Source organism: Mobula hypostoma, chromosome 5 (genome assembly GCF_963921235.1).
Source record: "Mobula hypostoma chromosome 5, sMobHyp1.1, whole genome shotgun sequence".
Lineage (NCBI taxonomy): Eukaryota > Metazoa > Chordata > Chondrichthyes > Myliobatiformes > Myliobatidae > Mobula > Mobula hypostoma.
The window spans coordinates 170016088-170035942 of NC_086101.1; the positions used below are offsets into that span (position 1 = coordinate 170016088).

Consider the following 19855-nt stretch of genomic DNA (forward strand, 5'->3'; position numbering starts at 1 on the left):
TAGTGTTGAAATTGCAGGGGCCCTGGCAGAAATATTTAAAATGTCGGTGTCTACGGGTGAGGTGCCGGAGGATTGGAGAGTGGCTCATGTTGTTCGGTGTTTAAAAAAGGATCGAAAAGTAATCCGGGAAATTATAGGCTGGTAAATTTAACGTCGGTAGTAGAGGAGGGAGAGAGTACTAAGAGACAGAATCTACAAGCATTGGGATAGACAGGGACTTATTAGGGAGAGTCAACATGGCTTTGTGCGTGGTTGGTCATGTTTGACCAATCTATTGGAGATTTCGAGGAAGTTACCAGGAAAGTGAATGAAGGGAAGGCAGTGGATATTGTCTACATGGACTTCAGTAAGGCCTTTGACAAGGTCCCGCATGGGAGGTTAGTTAGGAAAATTCAGTCGCTAGGTATACATGGAGAGTTAGTAAATTGGATTAGACATTGGCTCAATGGAAGAAGCCAGAGTGGTAGTAGAGAATTGCTTCTCCGAGTGGAGGCCTGTGACTAGTGGTGTGCCACAGGGATCAGTGCTGGGTCCATTGTTACTTGTCATCTATATCAATGATCTGGATGATAATGTAGTAAATTGGATCAGCAAATTTGCTGATGATACAAAGATTGGAGGTGTAGTAGACAGTGAGGAAGGTTTTCAGAGCCTGCAGAGGGACTTGGACCAGCTGGAAAAATGGGCTGAAAAATGGCAGATGGAGTTTAATACAGACAAGTGTGAGGTATTGCACGTTGGAAGGACAAACCAAGGTAGAACATACAGGGTTAATGGTAAGGCACTGAGGAGTGCAGTGGAACAGAGGGATCTGGGAATACAGATACAAAATTCCCTAAAAGTAGCGTCACAGGTAGATAGGGTCGTAAAGAGAGCTTTTGGTACATTGGCCTTTATTAATCAAAGTATTGAGTATAAGAGCTGGAATGTTATGATGAGGTTGTATAAGGCATTGGTGAGGCCGAATCTGGAGTATTGTGTTCAGTTTTGGTCACCAAGTTACAGGAAGGATATAAATAAGGTTGAAAGAGTGCAGAGAAGATTTACAAGGATGTTGCCGGGACTTGAGAAACTCAGTTACAGAGTAAGGTTGAATAGGTTAGGACTTTATTCCCTGGAGTGTAGAAGAATGAGGGGAGATTTGATAGAGGTATATAAAATTATGATGGGTATAGATAGAGTGAATGCAAGCAGGCTTTTTCCACTGAGGCAAGGGGAGAAAAAAACCAGAGGACATGGGTTAAGGATGAGGGGGGAAAAGTTTAAAGGGAACATTGGGGGGGGCTTCTTCACACAGAGAGTGGTGGGAGTATGGAATGAGCTGCCAGACGAGGTGGTAAATGCGGGTTCTTTTTTAACATTTAAGAATAAATTGGACAGATACATGGATGGGAGGTGTATGGAGGGAAATGGTCCGTGTGCAGGTCAGTGGGACTAGGCAGAAAATGGTTTGGCACAGCCAAGAAGGGCCAAAGGGCCTGTTTCTGTGCTGTGGTTTCTATGGTTTCTATAGAAGGGAGCCAGTTATCCCATTGGCTGTATGTTGTTTTCCAGGGCAAGCCCATGCTCTCATTTTCCTGCAACCTTTTCTCTTTTGCATGCACATTGATTCCCACTTATTGTGGGGAGCATTCTAACTGGCTGCGTTACCGGTATGGTTGGGTGGGGAGGGGAGGGGGGCTTCCGCACAGCATCAAAATAAGCTGCAGAGAGTTGTAAATGTAGTTAGCTCCAACATGGGCACCAGCCTTCTAAGTATTATTACAGTATTACTTTTTTACTATTTTTGAGTTACAGAGCAGAATAGGCCCTTCCAGCTCTTTGAGCCACCTTGCCCACCAATCCCCAGATTTAATCCTAGCCTAATCATGGGATAATTTATCATGACCGATTAACTTACCAACTGGCATGACCTTGGACTGTTGGAGGATACCGGAGCACCCGGAGATACCCCACGCAGTCACAAGGAGGACATAAAAACACCTCCAGGCAGTTCCAGGACATCTTCAAGGAGCAATGCCTCAGAAAGGCGGCATCCATCATTAACGACTCTCATCACCCAGGTCATGCCCTGTTCTCATTGCTACCATCAGGAAGGAGGTACAGAAGCCTGAAGGCACACACTCGGTGACTCAGGAACAGTTTCTTCCCCTCTGCCATCCGATTACTGAATGGACATTGAACCCATGAATACAACCTCACTGCTTTTTCATTTTTATTTTCATATTACTTATTTCATTTAACTATTTAATGTATATATACACATATATACTTACTGTAATTCCAGTCTTCCTCTGTTATGTATTGCATTGTACTGTTGCTGCAAAGACAACAAAATTTCACAATATATGCCAGTGGTTTTAAACGATTCTCATTCATTGTATTCGTACCCTCGTGTATTAGGTGCAATATACAGTTGACAATTAGCTTAACATGTTATGTAGCAGAAACCTGCATGATCACAGGGAAAATATGCAAATATAACACATAAGGTCGAGAGGACTGAGACAGGCCTGTACCATGAGATCCTGAGGTCGTTCCTCTCTCAACAGTGATATGAAACACAGGCTATCATCTGTTATGAAACAACATAATAAAATCACATTTTTTGTTCCATGCAACATCTCAAGGGTTAGGCATTTTGAGAAGACACGTATCACCTCACCCTGTTTCTTTGACACATGAAATCACTTCAACAGTTAGTCTGCTTAGAGGTGGGAATTAGAGGATCAATTTTAAACCTGCTGGTTTTCGATGCACCCTGGGAACCAGCAGGAGGAAAGCGATTAATCGCAGGCGCATTGGGGGTGAGGTTGGGGATGGCGGGGGTGGGGGTGTGGTGGTGTGCTGGGAAAATAAACAAGGGGAACTGATGTGGACTGTGTTCCTTTCCTACTCCCATCAGTTCACCCAGATTCTCTCATTACCCACAGACCTGGGTTCTTTCTCGATCACCTTTCAAGTTCAAATTCAAGTTTAATTGCCATTCAACCATATATGAATAACCATGCATACAGCCAAACAAAACAGCATTACTCTGGGCAAAGGTATAAAACACAGGTACAAAACAGCCGCCACATATAGCACATATAAGATATCAGTAATATACAGTCACACAAAAAATATATTGTCCAAGACCCCGATTCCATGAGTGTTTTAGCAGCCTGCAGTTGAACACAATACAGTTTATCTTCTGCTAAGCAAACACTGGGGTCAGCACCGACCCCAGCTTAGACGCCCTGTCACATCGCTCTGCTTCTTGTATCCTTCCACACCTGGTTTCATCTGTCCATCATCCATCCCTTATGTGTTTACACCTATTGTTTATCTGCGTCTCTCCCCCCCACCTCCAATCTGGCTCTACCTACCTTCCCTGCTTCTTTTCCACATCATCTGGCAACCTTTGTTTCAATGTTCCCCAAACCCTACCCCCATCTGCATTCTCTCTGATACCAGCTGTATTGTACTCGTGATAGTGCATGTTGATGTTAAAGGGAGGAGATATATATTATTTGCCCCCAAATTCGTACTAGATAACATAAATATTTCTTAATAAATTTTTAATTTGTTCAGTCAAATAAAAATATATTAAAAGTTCGACTCCTGCCTCGTACTCATAATGATTTAAAAAAAGAATGTAATGTTCCCAGATAATGTTCTTGTAATATAAATTTCAGTGGCTTGACTTGGGGGGGGGGGGAGGGAATGTGTAAACTGGTACATAAACACTAATTATTTATCCACTGCCCCACGAACATTCGGACTTTAGGACCGCGCGGTTCGTTCCTTCAGCACGGGCGGCGAAAACGATTGGCTGCAACTGCGTGGACGATCAGTAAATTCAATCGGGTGAGCACTAACGTGGAGCCACATGGTCTAGATGCTGGAGTGGTTGTATGAGGGAGCGGAAGGTCTGTATGTATCTATGTATTTTTCAAAGTGAAAGTTCTTGAAGGCACCTTAGGGAGCGAGAGGGTAAAGCGAGGTGGCTGCTTTTGTTTGTGCTGCAGTCTCGGTGTGTGCGTGCTGCGGTCTGTCTGGCACTGACACAGTTCAGTACGTGAGAACAAGGCGAACCCAGTGCCTGGCTGCTGCAACCTGCGCATGTGCCCGGGCGGTCAAGTGTTGCGATGGAGGTTTGTGACGTTGGGTGCTGAGAGCACTGTTACTATGTGTCCGATGGGAAATCAGAATGGAGAGTTAGAATGTGAAGTAAAATGTTTCTCTTTGTTCAAAACCTCTAACAGCGTGGAAAGATGTCTGCCCTTGCCGAGGGTGTAATTAGATAAGGGTGGTTCGTCTTCACACATGATTGATATCATTTCATCGCTAGCCTTACTGGCACCGAGTTAGTAAAGATGGTCTCGAAATCATGGACGTCTTTTACTGCGGAGATCTCAGTAATTAATTAGGCCGAGGGCGAGAAAATCTTATTCGTCCAAGGAAATGTTAATTTACTCCTGTTATGGAATCCAACTTCATTGACTGTGGTTGAACGGTCCTACATCAGAGCGTGCTGAAATTTGTTTGAACTTGAAAAGTCTGCCTAATGTTGTAACTTTGCACTCATTAAACATGCAATCGCGGACCTTTTGCTTTAACATGAAATAAAATCATGCAGTTAATTCAGGTATTTATTTTAATGTTTGTTTTCCAGTACCTGTAATTCTTTACTGCTTTTGACTGCTCATAAAAGTTAGCATGGGATCCCTTAAATGATAAGCGCTTCGACGAGAAATACTGGTATCGGGAAAAGTTAGTTGTTTTAATTAGGACCACTGAAATGTAGCAACACTCCTTACAGGCGATATGTGTCACCAGGCGATTTAGAAAGATGCGAGGTTATATTAACAGATACAGAATTTATCTGTCATATATGCTTTCAGAATAAAATTTGGACATGTTGGCCTGAAACTGGTATTTCCTACTTGGAAGAAAATCCTAAATAATTAAGTCCAGGCAGTAGAGGCCACAGTAATCAGTGCTGAAGTGGGACAAGGTGCAAGAATGGGGTTGGGGAGGGTGGAAGAGGAAAAACTTGGGAATGATTAAATCCCATCTTCTTGTTACATTGGACCTTTTCCAGTTTGCTTATTGCTGAGATCAGACTACTGGTGATGAGATATCCTCCGCACTCCACTCTCTCTGACCCACCTGGAAAATGGTGACTCGTATGTCAGGATGCTGCTTGGCGACTTCGGTGTGGTGTGTAATATGACCATCCCTCAGAAGCCAGTGGGTAAACCCCGCTCTGGAACTGGATCCTGGACTACTTGTCAGAAAGGCCACAGTCCAATTCTATAGGCAAAAAACATCTCTAGCTCCATCATGCTGAGCCCCAGCACTCCCCAGGGCTGTGTGCTCAGCTCACTGCTGACGCACAACTGCACTGCTCGATCCAGTTCAAACTGAATCAACAAGTTCACTGATAGTACAGCAAGGGTCGGCCTCGTCAACAACACTGAGGCGGTGTACCGAGAGGAGGCGGAGCGGCTGATAGAAAGGTGCAAACACACCAACTCCAGTCTGAACTTGGACAAGACCAAAGAGATGTTTGTGGACTTTAGGAAGGTGCAGGCTGACCACTCCTCACCACATAAACAGCTCCTTCATGGAGAGAGTTGGGAGCCCCAAGTTTCTGGGAGTGTATGTAATGAATGATCTCTCCTAGTTGCTCAGTAGCCACCTCCTTCCAGAGCACAACAGAGTGTGTCCTGGCTAGCTGCATCGCTGTCTCATATGATAAATGCAAGTCCCTACAAAGGATAGTGAGGACTTTGAAGAGGATCATCATGGTCTCTCTTCCACCCATTACAGATATTTATCAGGAGCGCTGCATATGCAGGGTCCTTAGCATTGTCAACGACCCCTCCCTCTGACAGTCTTTTTGACTCCCACTATTTGGCAGGAGGTATCCTACCATGAAGACAGGAACTCTTAAGGAAGCAGTTTCTTCTCCCAGGCCGTAAAACTATTGAACTCCCTGCCACATATGGATCTCATCGTACGGTCTCACAGTGTATGAAGTGCGTTATATTGGTTACTTGTAATATTATTTTGTGTTATGTGTGTGAGTTACTGTATATATGCTCTGTTGTGCAGCTTAGTCCAGAGGAACATTGTTTCATTTGGTGGTATATGTGTGTACAGTTGAACCTGATAAAGAACTATGGAGCCATGGAAGGCTTTGTCCTCGGGTAGGAACATTTTAGAGTGTTTATAGACTCACAAGAGATCGGAAACTGAGCATGGGATGATGTATGTGGAATTTTATGCCAATTTTATTCTGCAGCAACAGAAGAGGTTGGCAGATTGAAAGCAAGAGGAAAGGCACAAAGTACCATACTGAATAGAGAACTTTATTGCTTTTTCTGCTTGGATGCATATAATGAAAAGGAATTTCAAATATGCACTAAAGAAAAATTGGAGAACTTTGAAATGCATATTATTTACTCAACTACCCTCAAATATAGGTGTCATAAACAGCAAATGTTTTAATTTCTGAGTTTGTCAAATTTCAAGCAAATTTAAAACTTTAGTAGAAAATCAGCTTGGAAAAAATAGGAGTAAGATTTTTTTTTAATCTGTGCTACACTTGTTTTGTCTTTTGAATGAGTTGTCAGATTGTAAATCAAAGATCTTCCTTGATTTGAAAATTGCTGAATGCTCTTGTCCAAAGTGCACAAATGATCCTGACATGCTTATGCTAAAGAAGGGTATGACGTTGCTATTGGGAAGCCAAACAGCAATCTCATTCTCCTCTCTGGTTTCTGTTTTATATTTGGATGCATTCTAACATAGTGGACAGTCGCTACTCCCTTGTCCATTCATCCCTCCCCACTGATCTCCCTCCTGGCACTTATCCTTGCAAGCAAAACAAGTTCTACACCATCTCCCTCACTACCATTCAGGGCCCCAAACAGTCCTTCCACTTCAGACACTTCACTGGAGAGTCTTTTGGGGTCATTTACTGTGTCCAGTGCTCCTGGTGTGGCCTCTTGTGTATTGGTGAGACCCAATGTCAGTTTCTCAAACTTCTGGTAATGCCCCCCCCCCCTTTTTTTCCCCTCTCACCTTACCTCCTTGTTCGCCCATGGCTTCCCTCTGGTGCTCCTTTCCCCTTTCTTCCATGGCCTTCTGTCCTCTTCTATCAGACTCTCCCCTTCTCCAGCCCTGTATCTCTTTCACTTCCCAGCTCTTTACTTCATCCCTCCCCCTTCAGGTTTCTCCTATCACCTTGTGTTTCTCTTTCCCTTCCCCTCACCTTTTAAATCTACCCCTTGCTTTTTTTTCTCCAGTCCTGCCAAAGGGTCTCAGCCTGAAACCTCGACTTTTTCCATAGATGCTGCTTGGCCTGCTGAGTTCCTCCAGCATTTTGTGTGTGTCGCTTGGATTTCCAGCATCTGCAGATTTTCTCTTGTTAGTGATTGGAAACTTGGTCTTGTGTTTCCAATTGTGACACTGGAAGGATCTTGCAGAATCAATTGATGCTTTTGAAAGGTAGTAGCTCTCAATGTCTGGCTGATTAAAAGTGAATATTGCTTTCTCACGGGCTCCTTTCAACTACTGATACAGATTCGTTAATTGGATCCCAAGGGTATACATTGCCATAAACAGCCCCACTTCTCTGACCATAGTTGGCTGACGTTTTTTTTCTCTTGCCTTCTCCTTTTCTTGCTGTGTACAAGCACTTGTTTCCCACTCAGGAATCATGCACAAATGGGGAAGATACAGAGCTGAGAAAAGTTCTGCTTGTGTTCAGAGAGGAATCGGAACACTAATTCTAAATAGCTGTTCTTGGCTACTCAAATGAAAAAAATGTTTCTGCTCCTGTACACGCCTGTATTTCTGACTTGAGTATCTTTCCTTTCTGAGGAAAGACACTGATAAAAGGTCTTTGACCTGAAACATTAACTGTTCCTCTCTCCACTGATGATGCCAGATCTGATATTTCCTTTTGTTTTCTATACTTGTTTTAAATATATTGCTAGTGGGTTCCAGGCATTTTAATGACAAAACAGCTAAAATCTGATGCTGCTTGAGCCACTGTTTGAAAATGTGACCTTATACTTGTCATTTAGAGTAGCACCTTTAAATTATCCTTCATGTTCTTCTTAATGAAATGTTCAATATATATACTCCTTCCAGTTTCTCTGCTCAGCCCAGTAAAAAGAAATGTTTAGTTAACCCTGCTGCCTGTCTTCTAAGTCTTTTGTTGAGTATTACTAATTGCATGGAGCAGCTGAGCTATGACTAATATAGTAGCAGATAATTAAATTATGTGTGTTTTATTTTGCAAGTGAAGTAAGTTTCCCACAATGCTGTTTAAGAGTCGTATAGAATGTAAACAGGCCCTTTGACCTACACTGTCTATTCTTACCATTACATATTTATACTACTTCATTTTTCCGGCACTTGATTTGTAGCTTTCAATGCTGCTAACATCCTGGTGAATCTCCTCTGCACCCTCTCTGGTGCAATATCATCTTAAAATTAATTTGTTTGAAAAAAGTTGTACGTTGGCTCAGAGAGCAGATGCTTTTTGTCAATTATATTTAAGAATAGTTGGAGGATGTGGTCCCAATAATTCACACACTATTTTGGGACTTGCATCAAAACAGCTTACTGTATTGAAATTTAATTCATCTGCAACTAAATACTAAACTTGCTTTATGGTAGTGGTAAGCGTATAAGTACCAGGGTTATCATAAACCAGGGTGGTTCACATATTCTTTAGGGAAGGAAACCTTCCCTTGCTGGTCTGGTTCAGTATGTCACCAATGTAGGTTTTAAAATGGGTCACATCAGGTAGGATCTGGATGACTCCTAAAATGGGTTAACAAGCCAACTATTTGAAAGGGCACTTAGGATGCTGGCATTGTGAAAGAGTAAGATTTTGTGATGAAGCTATTCATTATTGCTGATTTTTTTTGTTATTTAACATGCTGGAGCTTTGTTGTCTTGTGCTTTGAAGAATGGATGGTAATTATTTCCTCTAGAGAACTATTATTCTTTATTATATGATCTTGGGTTTTGAATAAGCCAACCAAAAGTGCATCCAGCTGCAGAATGCTGGGCTTTAATTTGGGCGTTAGGATTTTGTGATCAGTGCCCGTCAAGTTAAAAGTACTCCCAAAACAATTAACTTTTAAAAAAAAACAGACGTAAGTGGGGTAAGAGAATACTTTAGGCTGTAGACGGAACACATACTTCATTTCAAAATCAAATGTTAGGTTGTCTTGCGCAGGGGTACAATGGAAAAACATACTTGCCGCAGCATCCAGCAGGCACGTTGATGAGAAAGACTAGAAGTTGGGGAATGTAAGGGCCATCGTAATGTTATCTATTTACATCATAATTCAGAAGCCTGGAGACTATTTTCTAAATGGGAAGGAAGTTCAGAAATCGAAGGTGCAAAGGAACTTGGGAGTCCTGAAGGAATCCCTAAAGGTTTCCTCTCAGGCTAAGATGGAGTTGAGGAAGGCAAGTGCAATGTTGGCATTCATTTTGAGAGGACTAGAATGTAAAAGCAAGGATGTAATGCTGAGGCTTTATAAGGCATTGGTCAGACTGTACTTTAAGTATTGTGAGCTGTTTTTGGGCCCCTTATCTGAGAAAGGATGTGCTGGTATTGCAGAGGAAGTTCACCAGAATAATCCTGGGAATAAAAGGGTTATTGTATGGGGAGTGTTGATGACTCGAGGCCTGTACTTGATAGAGTTTAGAAGAATGAGGGGGTATCTCATGGAAACGTAATAAAAATTAAAAGGCCTTGATCAAGTGGATGTAGACAGGATGTTCCTACAGTAGGGATTCTCGAACCAGTGGGAACAACCTCAAAATGGAGGATGTCCATTTAGAACAGATGAGGAATTTCTTTAGACAAACTGATAAATCTGTGGAGGCTAAGTCATTGGGTGTAGTTAAAGTTGAAAGGTTATTGATCAGTCAGGGTATCAAAGATTACAGGGAGAAGGCAGGAGAATGGGTTTGACAGGGATGATAGAATGGTAGGTATTTTCTGTGGGCCAATTGGGTTAATTCTGCTCCTATGTTTTATGGTCTTATGGGCTTTCCATTCTCTGTCACTGTCTTCCAACTTGTGCTTCTCTCCAACGTATTTGCTGTTCTTTCACTTTCACTTCTTTTTGAAATATTGTAGTCAATTAACCTTGCTGTTGTATCTGGATAAATATAGACCTCTGCAACATCCACTTTCTGTTCAGTTCAAAATTAGCCCGTATCTGGAGTTTCTTCTATCTCTCTGCAACTTCTAATTTAAGTTCTCCATTCTGCTGATGAAACCAAATCTATTTGGATTCTCTACTGCTCCTTTTTACTTGCCTCCTTCTCTTATTCCTTCATCATTAATCCATTGTATGTTAGCTTGTGTCCTTTTCCATAAAAACATCAGCGTACTCATTATCTTATCCTTGCCAAGATGGATGCCTTGCGTCTGCACTGAAAATTATTTCAAGATTTTTGCTTTGCCTTGTAATTTGCCTCCTTGCCTTCAAAAGGAATTTAAAATGTTTCCTTTGACCACGTCTTTGGTCTTTTCCCTTTTTAGATGTGATTTGCACTTTGGTAAGGTCAGATTTCCATTAATTTAACCAATGGCCCTGTAAGTTCTTTTGATGCAGTTCAATTCATGGGAGCAGAACAAAGTGGGATCAATAGTGGGATTTGAATGACTCTTAAATTTCTGATGACATATGAAGTCTAATAAACTCTGAATTAGACTGATGCCTATGATTATTCATTGTATGTACTGAATGCAAATTATTGATATATTACCATATCATATGTCTTAAGTTATTTTAAGAGGCTTTAAATGTATTTCAATAAATCAAGAACATGTCTTTGAGCTTCAAATGTATTTAAATATTGATGTGCTCTGGAGAAGAGGACTTTTATTGCAGTTTTTCAAAATACTCTTGACTTTATTTTTAATGTAGATCAAATGGATCTCTACTCACCTCCCCTTGCAATTGCTCCCTATGTTTTACTCAAATAGTCATTTGGACTTTGCACTGGGGTCTGGTATAATCTTGACTCATTATCTGTAGTCCCCTTTTTAAAATTTATGGCATGATTTCAACTTTGGTTAGGCAGGATTATTTTTCTGTTGATTTAGAAAGTAATGCCACTATTTTAACTTCCAGGTTTGAGTCCAGCTGGCTGTTCCAGGAAGGAAATAGCGCACATCCCACTGGTGATTAAGTCATGGGATTAGCTGTGGGACTTTGGAAATTTGTGGTGTGGAAAGAGGCCTTTCTGTTCTGCATGTCTATACCAATTCTTTGAAAGGCCTAGCCTTCTTAGAATAACCCTGAAACTAAGTTCACATTAAGTACATCTAATTAATTTTGAATCAGCAAAGTTTTAACAGTACATTTCTAGTTTTTGATTATTCACCTCTATGAACTCTGTAACTGATCTACTTGTCAGAGGAAACAAAGTCTTCCAATTTTGAATGCCTCTGTTTTGTGTCCGTTACTTTTTCTGTTCTAATACCTATTTCTACATTCAATCAATATAATAAGTGTTCTATCCTTGGTAAACCACAGTTACATACTTTCCAAAGGTTCGATTCATTTTCAAAACATGTTGTGTTCCGGAATTATATACAGTGATTTGTAGTTTTGTTTTGGTGTTTTTTTTTGAAGACTATTTGTTTACAAACCTAATGAGAGTAAAACTCAGACAAAATGATATCTTTGGGATTTTGGAAATGCTTCATGGACTTTTCAATATTAGACCTTTAAACCCCAAGTACATTTTTATTTCACAGTTTTTAAAAATGTTACTATTATAATGTTCAAGCACTCTGGATGCAAACTAGAGTCTGTGGCGATGTAGTAGCGTTACGCCATTACGCCGTCAGCTGTAAGATTGGGTTTCAATCCCACTGCCTGACTGCCTGTAAGTAGTTTGTATGTTCTCCCAGTGATGGTGTGGGTGTCCTCTGGGTACCCTGGTTTCCTCCCCCTCCCCCCCCCCAACCATTCCAAAGATGTATGGTTAGAGGTAGTGACTTGTGGGCATGCTGTGTTGCTGGAAATATAGTGCCACTTGCAGGCTGCCCAGCACCACTCTCGCTGATTTAATTTGAGGCAAATATTGCAGTTCATGGTATGTTTTATTGTCACTTGTACATCAAAGCTGATCTTTAACATCTTAAACACCTATCACTATTCTGACCTTTGTTTTGGACTCCAAAGCTGGCTCTGGCCACAGGCCCAGCCCACACTCTGAGCCTCTGCCCCAGGTGCACTCAGGTCCCCATCCACACTCCTGATCCCTGTCAAAGGAGCTGGTTGTGGACTGCAGGAGGAATGGGAGACAGGTTAACCCCTATTGACATCAATGGATCAGGGATTGAGAGGTGAACAGATTTAAGTTCCTCAGTATACACATCACTGAGGATCTCACTTAGTCTGTACATGCCAGCTGTGTGGTTAAAAAAAACCACAACAGCACCTCGTTCACCGCAGACGGTTGAAAAAGTTTGGCGGAGTCCCCAATTCCTAAAGACTTTCTACAGGGCACAATTGAGAGCATCCTGACTGCCTAGTATGGGAACTGTACTTCCCTCAATCACAGAACTCTGCAGAGAGTGGTGCAGGCAGCCCAGCGCATCTGTAGATGTGAACTTCCCACTATTCAGGACATTTACAGAGACAGGTGTGTAAAAAGGGCCCAAAGGATCATTGGGGACCCAAGGCACCCCAACCACAAACTATTCCAGCTGCTACCATCTGGGAAATGGTACCGCAGTGTTAGTCTTGATGAAGGGTCTCGGCCTGCAACGTCGACTATACCTCTTCCTATAGATGCTGCCTGGCCTGCTGCGTTCACCAGCAATTTTTATGTGTGTTGCCGCGGTATTAGAGCCAGGACCAACAGGCTGTGGGACAGCTTCTTCCACCAGGCCGTTAGACCATAATTCACGCTGATACAATTGTAGTTCTGTGCTATATTTACAATCCTGTTGTACATACTATTTATTACAAATTACTATAAATTGCACGTTTAGATGGAGACGTAACGTAATGAATTTTGCTCACCTATGTGAAGGACGTAAGAAATAAAGTCAATTCAATTCAGTTGATTGCTCGCCATGCTTGTGTTTTGCATCCCCCAGCTCGCATGATGCACTGAGTGAGTCAGATGCTGGACAACAGGCTTTACAGACAACTGGATGCAATTTATCAGAGTTGTATTGTCTGGGGTATGTTGTCTTCACTGTGAACTGGCTGTTATGCTTTCAAGGATTTGTGATTAAGCAGCCACTGTTCCCTCTGCTGCTGACCCCCCTCCTTCAGAACAGTGCCATTTATATTGTCCAAAAGTAAAATACCGTAGATGCCATAAAACTCGGAAATACTGTACAGGTTCGGTAGAAGCAGCGGAACCTGCCCTGCAACTGGTTCGTCCACTATTTCTATTTTAGATACATAACTCATTGTAGATATGGTCCTGTGCTGCACTGCTCCATGTTCCACGTAGTTTTCATCATTTTAAGCAGACGTGTTCAGAACATTGTGTGTGTGTGTGTGTGTGTGTGTTCGTCCATCGTCAACGTCAGTGAGGACCTTGACACCATTATTGATGGTGTCGAGACTAGCGTGTGACTTGGATTTAAGTGAGGGAGAGTTGCGCAGTGTCAGCCTCACTTTCTCTTCCCAATTCCCATCTGGATCCAGTGGCAAGACAGAGTCGAGACAACTGGAGATGGGACTAGGCACAGTGGATGACCAGGACGTCTTCTGTGTCTTGTCCTGCTCTACACGTTCCACGACGCTTGCAGAGACCGCCTTCTTGACCGTTGGACCTTCCATGGGTCTCGTCCGCTCAATCCGCCGGAGTCTGTCTTCACATGCTGGGATAGACAACTCCCTATCTCACCGAGGGTTTGAGACCCATCGGCTACTCTCACCTGGTTTAGCCGGCTTGTCGAAGCCGTTGCCCAGGGTGCGGCCGCTGTGGCATGCAAACAGCTACGGGGATCACAGGTGAGATCTGAGTGCCAGGTGGGGACCAACGGTAGACTAACTGCCTTGAAAAGGACGTGACATGTTCCCCCACCAGAAGTGCTACCCCTCCCTGACACCCCATACACCCCAGAACATTGCTATGATCTGCGTAGTTGTAAAGCTGGCTGTAGTTTGGCAAATAACATCGTTGAACGAAGCTTGACACTGAGCTGCAAAAGAGGTACTAAAGCAGCTGCTGTTCAGGAATGCCATCGAGCTAGAGAGTCTTGGGTGGGGAATCCCAGAGCTTCGAGCCATAGTGGGTTAAAGCAATGGCTGAAATAAAAGGAAATAGTGCAGGATACACTCAACAGGTCAGGCAGCATCAATGAAAACCAAAGCACTTAATATTTAGGGTCTGAGACCCTTCATCAAAAGAAGACTAATTAATTTTAGTAGTAGAGAAGGCATGAGCAATGGATGGAGCATAGAGAGGTCACCTGACAGGGTAAAATATTATATTATTGAAGTTAATCTTCTTTCTCCATGTCATCTGTTTTACTGGTTATTCCCAGAAGGCCAGCTGGAACAAATAGCAAAGGGATGGATGCCAGGAGTTAATGGCCTGTCCTCACACAAGCAGAAAGGAGAGTGAGTTATCTGAAGCTGGAGAATTTGCTATCGTTCTGCTGAATGTGACATGTCCAAATGAAAGATAAGCTGCTCTTCCTCCAGCTGTGCTGGATCTGCTTGTAAGTGTAAGAAGCCATAGACTTGAGTACAGAGTGCAAGTGGAATGAGGAATTAAAGTGACAGACAAGTGGAAATTCAGGAGCAAACCACATTGTGATCCTTGAATACAGCAGAAAGACATGGGAAGGCTGTTCTGTGCTCCCTGGATGACGGGGAGGGAGGAGCTGAGAGGATGAGTATTAGACCTTCTGTGGGGCAGTACCATATAACAAAATAATGGGTGGCATGGAAAGAGTGAACAGTTCTGAAGGGAATAATCCCTTTGAAGAGGTGAAAGTGGAGGGGAATCTTTGGTGTTAGAATTTTGTTGGAGTCGGTAATTGATAAAAATGACTCATTAAATCTAGAAATTCGAGGATGGAAAATGAGCATCGTGATCTCTCCCCTTTCTCTGTCCTTTGCAATATCGGCCCCTTAATGTCAACATTACTTTCTCTGATTGGGCAATAGTTTGAATAAAGTGAAATTAGCCTGTCATCTCTCCTGCTTAGACTCGTGTGTTCTCTTTCAGCTGTAATGAGTGGGTGGTGGGAGGGGGTTCTCAGCTGTGAAACTTTAACTGTTTCTCTTTTCATAAATGCTGTCTAACCTACTGTTTTTATTTTTCCCCCAGCGTTGCCTACTTTTATTTCAGATTTGTAGTGTCTGGAATTTTTAAAGAATTTTTGAATTTTCATTTACTCCTGTGATTAAAATCCACAGGGCTCACGGGTGCTGAAGTGGAGTGTAAACAGGGTGCAGGAATGGTTGAGCGTCAAGGAGGGCCGAGGTTGCTAAACAATGCTTGATTATATATGCCAATGAATGCAATGGTTATGGCTGAACTGGGAATGTATGAGTTAAGACATGGGAAGTGGTGAATATTTGAATGATCTTAAATCTTACAGATGGTGAATTGGGAATGCAAGTGGGGAGTGTTTTAACATGTAAGTGAATAACTGCATGGCCACACTTGTACAGATATGTTTACTGTAATCTTATATTGAATCCTTAATTTGTACAATAACTAAATTTTCATTGCCTCAAAGATTAGTTATAATTTTGTCGTTGAATTAATAGCAAGACAACAAAGCAAAAATGAGCCAGGTGCAGTCCTCGGGGGGGGGGGGCGGGGGGTGTGTGTGTGTGTGTTGGAGCTTAGTTTGGATAGCATTTTGTTCCCTCCTGTTGTTAATGTTATACAATGCACGTGGGACACATTATATGTAGCGCAGACCAGCACCGTGCAGGAACAGGCCCTTTGGCCTGTGAAGTCTGAGGTAAACATGATGTTGAAGCAAACTACTTCTCTTGTTCCTGTGTATGAGCCACATTCCTCCATACAGCTGTATATCCACTTGTCTGTCTGTCTACTGAATGGAGCCAGTGTGTTTACTTCCACCATTTAGTAACTCTACTTCCAGCTCTCCTTTCTAGGTACCCACCACTGTGTTTTTTAAAAAAAAACACAAAACTTCCCATTTAAACTCCTCCACCCCACCCACCGACCTTAAATGACTGTCCTTTAATACTTGACAATCTTTCCCAGGGGCAGGGGTGTGGTGAAAAAATGGCTGTCTACCTTACTTGTGCTTCTCATCAACATCAATCAGGGCTCAGCCTCTACTCCCTACAAACAACCCAAGTTTATCCAGACTCTCCTCCTAGCTTGTGCCCTCTAATCTAGGCAGCATCCTAGTAAATTTCTTCCGTGCTCTTTCCAAAACATCCACATCGCTTGTGGAGTGGGACAACCAGAACTGCACATGTAAATTAATGCCAAAAACAGAAAAGGTTAATTTGTAATATCCCTTAAAAAGCTTCTATAGCTATTGAAAGTCACATTGAGCATGCCAAAAGAACCCAGCAGTCTATATTGGCATTCAAACCCCACAGTGAGCTAACAGTCCAAATCAAATTTCCCTGTCCTGTTTGATCTTTTACTTTATCTAATATGAAATATTAATATTTCCGTTGAGTACACTGATGCTGAAAATAAATTCTGTAGTCTTACTTCTCGGCAAATGAATATGCTTTGTTTCACCCCTGCCCATGCGGTCCTGTTCTACACTATAGATGTAAAACCATTAGACATTGGAGCAGACCAACATCTTATAGTTTTAGCATTCGGCCCATCGAGTTTACTGTGCCATTTCATCATGGCTGTTCCAATTTTCCCCTCAGCCTCAACTCCTGCTTTCTCCCCATATCCCTTCATTCCCTGCACAATGAAGAATCTTATCATCTCTGCTTTAAATAGACATTAAGTCTTGACCTCCACAGATGCCTGTGGCAAAGACTTTCACAGATTCACCACTTTTTGGCTGAAGAAATTCCTCTTCCTTGTCATCGTCATTCCAAAAGGGCACCCCTCTATTCTGAGGCTGTGTCCTCTGGTCTTGGACTCTCCCACTACAGGAAACATCCTCTCCACATCCATTCTTTCAAGGCCTCTCACCATTTAGGTTTCAATGAGGTCACCCCTCATTCTTCTGAATTCAAGTGAATACAGGCCCAGAGCCATCAAACGCCCTTCATATGACAAGCCATTCGATGTAGTAGAAATGGCCTGTGTTCTCTAGCGCTGTTATTACAAAGCTGGCTGTAATTTAACTTGGCTCTGAATATACAACTTCAGAGGAGCCAGGGAAGAAAACCTTTAAATAAGTACAAACAAGTGATAATTGAATGAATTTTAGAAAGGAGATGTGCATTATAGCAGCCGTTGGGGAGGGCAGAGGAGGCCTTTTGGAGTACTATTTAAATATTTATACTTGTCATAAATGCATGCCTTTTGCTGATAGAAATTTTGTTTTAAAAGTTAGGTGGTGCCTTGCACAGGAGAGTGATGCCCCTAGTGAAAGGGCTTGTGTGCCCCTCTTGAGACAGCTGATGCTCATTTGGTCCTCACTGGACACTCTGCTCTCACCTGTGGCTCCAAGAAGCTGTTTACACGCGACAGCAGTCACACCCCGGTACACTGCTTCGACAGGCGGGCTAAACCAGGTGAGGGTAGTCAGTTTATTTCAAATGCTGGTGAGATAGGGATACGCCTATCCTCGCTTGCCAAGTCGGTTCTGGTGGACTGGACGGATGAGGTCACCAGTGAGATCCAGCAGCCAGGAAGGTGGTTCTGCAGCGAAGGGAATGGCGAGCACAGAAGGCTTCATGGCCATCCACTGCAAACACAGAGGTCTCCAGTTGTGATGATCGCTCGTACCACTGGAATAGGGATTCTGAGGTCGTGAGAATGGAACTGCCCCAGTGCAGCAGATTCTCCACTTTAAATACTTTCCTGCACAGGTTCCTGATCATCATTGTCAAAACTGATGGAGAACCAACAGAAAAATAGGTTTACTGTGTAGCTAATATAACGATTTAAAAACAAGTGATTTAAACTTCTGTATTTGGAGGAGATGAAGACTTCCTTATGTTTATGGGTTTACTGTTTTTAAAACTGGCTGGAAAAAAGCAAAGCCGTGCCTGTTGTGACCTTTGGATGATCCCATTTTCCTCCTAGCCAGTGCAATATTTTTGAGGCATGTTCCTGTTTGTAGATTGGCAGCTAGTTTGCACATTGAGTTCCTATAAGACATAGGAACACAATTAGGCCATTCAGCCCATTAAGTCTACTCTCCCTTTTCATCATGGCTGGACCTAGATCCCATTCAACCCCATACACCTGTTCTCTCACCATATCCCGTGATGCCCTGACCAATCGGGAATCTATCCACTTCCGCTTTATATACCCATGGATTTGCCCTCATTACAGTCTGTGGCAGAACATTCCACAGATTCACCACTCTGGCTAATAAAAAAATTCTTCCTTAATTTTGTTCTAAAGGGTCGGCCCTTAATTTTGACGCTGTGCCCTCTAGTTCTGGGTACCCTCACCATAGGAAACATCCTCTCCACATCCACCTTATCTGGTCCTTTCAACATTTGGTAAGTTTCAATGAGATGCCCTACATTCTTCTAAATTCCGGTGAGTCCAGGAAAGCTGCCAAATGCTCCTCATATGTTAACCCCTTCATTCCCGGAATCATCCTCGTGAACCTCTGGACTCTGTCCAGTGATAATACATCCTTTCTGAAATAAAGGGCCCAAAATTGTTGACGATACTTCAAGTGCAGCCTGACTCGTGTCTTATAAAGTTTCAGCATTATTTCCTTGCTTTTATATTCTGTTCCCCTTGAAATAAATGCCAACATTGTATTTGCCTTCTTTGCCACAGACTCAACCTGTGAATTAACCTCCTGAGAGTCCTGCACAAGGACTCCCAAGTCCCGCACAAGGACTCCCAAGTCCCTCTGCACCTACACTGATATACATTGTGAGTAGGTTGTTCTGTCAATGATTTGGATGAGGAAGTGGAGTCTAATATGTCTTGAGTTTCCATGTAATATAAAGCTGGGATGTACGTAGGATGCAGAGGTGTATCAGCAGGACTGATTAACAGAATTGGTAAGGATTGGGAGATCGTAGAAAAAAGTTCAAAGTAAATTTGTTATCAAATTAAATATGTTACAATATGCTACCCTGAGGTTTATATCTTTTTGCAGGCATTTTCAGGAAAAAAGAGATGCAATAGAGTTTTACAAAATAAAACTACATAAAACGACGAAGACTGATAAACAATCAGTGTGCAAAAGAAGACATGCTGTGCAAATAGAAGTAATACTGAGAACATGAGTTGTAAATAGTCCTTGAAAGTGAGTAATGGTGAATGAAGTTATCCATGTAGTTCGGGAGTCTGGTGGTAGAGTAATAATTTGGAGGAGTATGAGATTATCCACTTTGGTAGGAAAAAGTAGCAAAGCAGTAGGCCTTTGAACTGTTTAAAGATTGGTGTTGATGTTCAGAGGGACCAAGCTGACCTTGTCCAGATGAAGGTTTTCAATTGGAAACATGAACAGTCTATTTCCCTTCACAAATGCTGCCTGACCTGCTGAGTCCCTCCAGTACATTTGTTTGTTGCTACGGATTCTGGCATCTACAGTCTCTTGTGTCTGTTCTTGTACATGAATCACTGGGAAAAAACTTGTAGGCACAGCTAGCAGTTAGAGGTAAGAATGCTATACAGGTCCTTCCCAGGTTATGGGTAGCCTGGACTGGAGAACAAGCATTTGGCAGCCCGATTGGAA

The 19855-nt window shown here is 42.5% G+C and overlaps 1 protein-coding gene across 3 annotated transcripts in view; it reads left to right on the forward strand.

Moving 5' to 3' along the window:
• Positions 1-3784: 3784 nt before the first annotated feature.
• The window catches only part of LOC134347168 (long-chain-fatty-acid--CoA ligase 1-like), a 186952-nt gene continuing 170881 nt past the window's right edge, over positions 3785-19855 (forward strand). For 2 of the 3 annotated variants that reach the window (XM_063049397.1, XM_063049396.1), the window contains exon 1: positions 3805-3911. In XM_063049397.1, coding sequence (XP_062905467.1) covers positions 3881-3911 — 31 coding nt within the window. In that variant the 5' untranslated portion in view covers positions 3805-3880. Of the gene's footprint in view, positions 3912-19855 lie in introns of all 3 variants that reach the window. The other variant, XM_063049399.1, reaches the window with a different exon arrangement.